Source organism: Gymnogyps californianus, chromosome 4 (genome assembly GCF_018139145.2).
Source record: "Gymnogyps californianus isolate 813 chromosome 4, ASM1813914v2, whole genome shotgun sequence".
Lineage (NCBI taxonomy): Eukaryota > Metazoa > Chordata > Aves > Accipitriformes > Cathartidae > Gymnogyps > Gymnogyps californianus.
In genome coordinates, this window is record NC_059474.1 from 33199950 (window position 1) to 33206451 (window position 6502).

At 35.2% G+C, this 6502-nt stretch overlaps 1 protein-coding gene across 1 annotated transcript in view; it reads left to right on the forward strand.

The window, feature by feature from the left end:
• The window catches only part of TUSC3 (tumor suppressor candidate 3), a 148285-nt gene extending 142722 nt beyond the window's left edge, over positions 1-5563 (forward strand). Inside the window, exon 10 of the mRNA XM_050895753.1 lies at positions 5284-5563. Coding sequence (XP_050751710.1) covers positions 5284-5299 — 16 coding nt within the window. The 3' untranslated portion in view covers positions 5300-5563. The remainder of the gene's footprint in view (positions 1-5283) is intronic.
• Positions 5564-6502: the final 939 nt, after the last annotated feature.

The following is a 6502-nucleotide window of genomic DNA, read 5'->3' on the forward strand; positions in this document are numbered from 1 at the left end:
TAATCATTCAATTTTAAATCCTCACTCAATGCAGAATTACTGGAAACCGTCACTAGAACTGATCCTTTTGCTTTGCTATTATCAAGCTTCATTTGCTAGTTTCCCAAATGTGTAATTTACTTATCTGGTCCTTTCCAGTGTTAAATCTTTCAGGTTTCTGTTCGTCTCTTGGGTAGCTCTGACTCCATTTTCTGTTGCGTTATTTTAAATAAACATACTATTGATTCTTTGACACTTCAGTGATCTCAACCGTGTCATCTTCATGACAATGCCATAGGGTCTCTTAAGAGAAGCCTCTTTGGTTTTTGTGCATAGTTCTTATGAATTTTAATGAAGTGAACATGCAAAACACTAAGGAAGACCAAGTATATAAATTCTGTTATTTTCTCTTTCTTCCTTTAATTTAATATTCTGCATTTTAACTTTGGTGATATATGCTGATATATACTAATCTTTTTGTCTGAATTCCTTAGGATCTTCCAAGGAGTTCTGTGTCCCATCAATTGATTCCAGTGTAGATATATCTTAAGATGTGAAATATGTCTGTCTTTTTACTTCCACTGGTTGTAGATTTCACCTTGAAACTATCAGTCTTCATGTGATAAATTGTCCTCAGGCTAGTAAAGCTTTGCCTTTAACAATACTAACAACAACACATACTAATGATCTGTCAGAAAAAAGAAAGAATGTTTATGTTGGCATGCCTAAAGCAACAGTTAAAGAAAACTGAAATTGTTTTAATGCTATATGCACAATCTTGAGCACCAACTTCACTGTCCTACTTTAAAAAAAAAAGTCAAATATACTAAATTGTTTCTGTTCTCTGGCACTGAACAACCAAATAAGTCCTCTATGAAGCAGCATGCATCGATAAAAAGTGAAACAGTAACACAACCTGCTGTGCATCCTCTTTCTCTCCGGTGACCTCCATGTAGTGAAGATGATAAATCAAAACAGAGGTGGACAAACATAAAGCAGGAGTCAAAAACTGGAGAAAGACTGTTATTTCCTTTTCTAATGTGCATAAATAAAAGTACTGGGAATGCTGTTATTTCTTTGACCCTGGTACTGCCATTGTCATTATTAATTTCTGTGACAAACAGAAAAGTGTCTAGAGGAGTGCTAGATAAGAGCACAGGTCTATAAGTGTGCTCTTTAGAGGGCATGTATGTAAGAAGGGAGAGTAACATTTTGTTTACATTTTTTTCAGCCACTTCAGACATTTTCCAATTAAGTTTTTGATTCTTCCTTCCACAGAATTTTCTTCTTGAAGGCTAGGGTTGGGGAAAAAAATGGTTTAATTAATATGCTGGTAAAATACCCTTACACAATAAAGCGTTGGATTGGGAGAGGTGATGCAAATGGAGGTCATCATGAAGGTTACCTACTGAGCAAACACAATCGTGATGGATGAGCTAGCATGTAACAAATCTCTCTGCTAGAGCCATTTTTACCATGGCAGGGCTTTTTCATGCCTGTGCTAATCCACCCTTTTTATGGGAACTAGATGAAATTTTTCATTTTGCTAAAACTTTCATTTTAATTGCTGTCATTAAGTGTTGAAAGATAATGCAATAATTTTATTTTATACCGTTGAACATTCTCCCCTTTATAATGCTTTCTGGATAAGACAAGAGTGTTGATATATCCAGGAGAATCTTTTTTGGAAGCCGCCTCACCCCAATATTTAAAGTGAATAAGTGATGTATTAAATATCTCATACTCAGTGACTGAGCAATAAGATTTCATTATATCAACACAGAATTTTATCTGTCAACTAATACGCATGGGAATGACAGAGACTATTCTTAACTATAAGCCAAAAGCATGAACTCTAAGTTAGCTTTGCTAGTTAGGAAAGAGCTTGGAGGGCTCTCTGGAAACCTCACTTTAGGCAGTTTCAGTCCAAAAAGCACACAGAATATTAAAAATAATGAGGAAGGACGGTAAGAACAAAACAGGAGACATCAGTACGCTAGCACAGTGTTGTATTACTGGGAATCTTAGGAATGTAAATATTTGTAATACTGGTTTCTTCAAGAGGACAGACAGACAAAAGTCTTATCCACTGTTTACTGATGTTAAAAAAAGTTTCTCAATTTTTTTTTTTAGCTTTGGCTGAAACTTATTAACTGCCCAATGTTGTCTTTTCTGCTTTGTTTTCTGGATGAAACTTTTAGGACAGTTTCATTATTGTTGACACTTCCAATTGTCCTTTCAAGTCTACATTTTATCATTTGCTGTTGTTTTAATCTGAATTGAAATGACATGAGCACCTGAAAATTCAAAGTTTTCATATAAGTTCTCATTAACTAGCTTGCATTAAGTAGCTTTTTAATGATTTTTTTGGTACCTGCAGTTGAGTGTTTCATTATCAGATTATCCTTTATAGCCATTGTATTTGGGTATTATTAAAGAGAGTAATGTGAAGAGTTTTTAGTTAAACCATAAAAAATAATCAGCCTTCCGAACTATGTATTGGTGGAATGGAAACTACATATTCTGTATTGACTAGCAGAGAAAATGAACTAAGCTGCAAGAAAGCATGATAAATAAAAGATGCCTTATTTTCATCAAAAAAACATAAATGTTAAGTCAGACATGAAGTATTCATTCATCGCTTAGAGAAAAACAGTCAATGCAACAAGAACAGACAAATTGCAACATGCCCCAGAGCTTGAAAATTTCTCGCATTCACTATATATACCATATAAGAAAAGTCTACCTACTTACAAATTATTACTACCTAATTACAAATTATTGTAATTAAATTAGTTTCAGTAAAGAAATCCTGTATAATATTGAGTAATTGAAATTAAATGCAAGTGAATAAAATGGAATAGTTATTTCTTGGAAATATACTGGTAAAATATTAGTAAGTAGAACAAACAGTATTTGCAGACATATAAAATTAAATTTATTAATAAACGTGAGTGCTACTAGCAACTGTTCAGATGTTCCATGTTGATTTCATGCGTAATTAAATTGATTCACCTAAAGTTTATGAACAGGTAAATCTGCTTCTGATAAACACTTAGATTCACATTCAGGTCTATAGCGCTCAGCAAAATAGGCTACTTTCTTCAAAACAGCAGAAATCAGGATTATTTTAAAAGACAGGAAAACAATAATACAGAGTTGTCAAAACAAAGCATCTTACATTTGGCATTTTCTATACTACTTCTCTTAATGTGGCTAGACACCGTGTTCTTCAGCAAAGAAGCTGCCCATTGAAATGGAAGGCAATACAGCTCAGTCTCCTCTGTTTATCTAAACCATCTAACAGCACACTGAATTCATTAATATCCACAGACCTTCACATTCCTCTCCATGTGAAGTGTCCACGTTCAGTGCTGGTTTCTAGTCCTTTAAAGAATGGGAGATCTGAATTTCATGTGTCTGGCCCCACAGCAGATCGCTTCAGAAGGGTGTGCTTCTTCCTGTGGCAAACAGTTTGCATGCTCTTCTATGAGTAGGACCTTCCTTCTATGATTGATTACCACCATTAAGAATGCCTCTTTTTGCTTTTATGACTTTCCTGTAAGTCTTACAGTTTACCATTTACTCCTACCTATTCTACCCATTTCCAGCTAGTTAATGTCTGGAAGGGCACAGTTTGGCCAGCCTTTCCTGTTCTGCTTTCCCCTGCTTTGTGGAAGGGGACATGGTTCCTTTTTTCTTTTTGCAGATCTACCCCAACAGATGTTGTCCAATTTGTCATTCTAGATTTTTCAGAAACCCTGCCCAGCCCCACCCCACCCCCCCCCCTTCTTTTTGGCTACTCTCTAGTTTATGATTTTTTAAGGTGTTTTGGCTTTTTGTGGTTTTCCACCTTAGGCTTTTTCCTTCCTTGTGTATCTAGCCTCTTAAGCTTGTTTTATAACTTCTGTATAACTTTCAGTGTTTACATTATTCATATTCTGTATCATGTCTCTTAGCTGCTAAAGATGCAGTTCGCTTGTAGACAGAAAGTAAGGAACAATAGCTATGGTAGTAGCATATTAATCCAAAATGACACTGCCATATTTGTATTTCCTTACAGTTATATCATTCAGTCTTTTACCCCTCCTGAGCCTATCAATGCTACCTGCCTGATTATTGTAATCTTCAACCCTTCCTACTTTTCCCCCCAAACTTTTTCACTACCAGTATTCTTCTCTCTTCTCCACTCAGTTCCTTTCCTATACATGGCCTTACACACCTATCCTAGACCTGGGTTATCTTTTTAGTCTCGTGTGCTCAGCGTTCTCTTACGTCTCCCCTCAGCGCCCTACAATTCACCTCTTCATGCAGTTGTTCTCGCTAGCTTTTCCCTTTCCATAATCACTTCACCCTCCAGCACCCCGGCACTTGCCATCTGTTTTGCCTTGGTTTGTATGTCTTGCCTAATGAGCTTGTCAGCTTTTTGCAGCAGGGTACATCTTTACACTGATACAGTCTTTTAGCTTATGGCACTTGTATCTATGTTTTGTAGTGATTAATTAATTATGCCATGAATGGAAAACTGATGAAATTACTGCAACATGTGTATGCTAGAGCACAGTGCCTATCTATAAGTAGATGAAAGATCTTCCATGCGAAGCTAGAAGCAGTGAAGAAACCTTTCCATTCAGTAGGTTCATTGCTTTAGTGTTTGTACAGTTAACTCAGTCTATAGTCATGCACAAGTCTTTGTGTTCCCATTTCCCAATTTATGAGATGATAACTTTTCTTTGGTAAAGTATTCAGAAAGGTATGACACACAATATATATCTACTTTTTAGAAAATACAGAGTTTCATTCCAGGGGTAAAGAAACAGCAATGATGTCATCTGAAACTTCTTAATTTATTAAAATATTAAGAATTTAAGAGTCTGCAACCCTACAGAGCCTTGCCAAGTCCTCTATACCCTCCCCACTCTGGGGCCACTTCAACAGTAAAAGAAGAATGTTTTAAATAAATCTGAAACATCTCCTGGGAGAGGTAGAGAGAGGTTCTCACTGTAAGTAGTAAGAGCAGATGTAGAACCTGATTAAAGAGAACAGATGTTTGAAGTGCATTTTGCTTTTTAATTTTTTTAAATAGGCAAATTTAAGTTTCAGTCACTCAAGTTTTATTTGATAACGTTCATGCTTGCTTAGTAATTACTAAATGGGATATAAAAACTTAAGAGATTATTACACAAATGTCAAATGACTTTTCAAATTAATGTTTTGAAGTCCTTGTTTATTCTTTTCAAATAATTGTGATGCTATGTTTTATATGCATTTTTCAGCATTTAATCATGTTTTCTTTCTTTTCAGCTTCTTAATTAAATGAATTCAAGAGGGATTCATTTAGAGCTGCTTACCACGAAGATAAGCTATAACTGATATTATCTGCCCACCAATGTTACATGTATTCAAGAATCTTTTGTTGGTTCATCTGTTTTTGTGATAATTTATATAGTATGCTGATAGAGAAATGAATGCAGTTTTATGCAATGAATGCATAATTTATAGAAACATACAGTAAACACCTCACTGGGAAGTGCTAAAAAGTTATGAATATGATGTGCTCAAGTATTTAAATAAATTTCATTATAATGGGCTTCTGTTTAAGGCTTCCTACTTAACTTTAGTACATGAATCCAAAGGATATTGCCAAAATTTTTCACCTGAAGTTTGTTACAAGGTTTTGAGATGTGTTTTAAAACTGAACAAAATATCATTGGTTCTTCAACTACTATTAAGAGAAATACCATGGTGGAAACTAAAATTTAATGACTACATGCACCTTGCCATCACTTTGCTTTAAAACAGTATATGTATATATAGTCTCTGATCACCTCAGACATGTTAAGCCATTAATATAAAATTATATTCTACATATTTTCATCCTGGATTTCTTCTTTTTCTGGCTCAGCAGTATTTGGAGTGCATACATTGCCGGTTCATCTCTCTCATGCCAAAGGATGCAATTCAAAATGGTTTGTGGGATCTTGAAGGCAAGAAGGCTTAGATCAGTCAGAACTCAGATCCTTTTAAGCTGACTCTGTGGTGGCAAAATGAGAGGATGTGGGGCAACAATATTTTGTAATCCACAGCGTGCTTTTTTTCTTAAGTAGCAGCAGAAGAAATGTATTATCCTGAATGATGTTTATAAAGCAATACAGATGAGTCTGTTGGAACAGGAGTTACAGCAGTTGCCAGTTTTCTGTGTTCACCTAGCTTTGTGAAAAACTTACGTAGGAATTTGTAATGCCATTTAAAAATGCCATTTTTGTAGCTGCTCACATCTCATATTATATGAATTTCTCATAAACCTTTGCATATGCCTACATAGTGTATTCTCGGTGGCTCAGGAAACAAGAAGAATCACATGATACTCTACCTCAGTCCTGCTGCTTCTTTTCTTCTCTACTGGTACTTTTCCAAGTACCAGTTCACTGTCACTAGCATTCCAGGAATGAAATCAAGTTAGAATTTCTTTATTCATGATATAGGAGTGCCTCTTAATATGATAGAATTGACTAGACTTTAC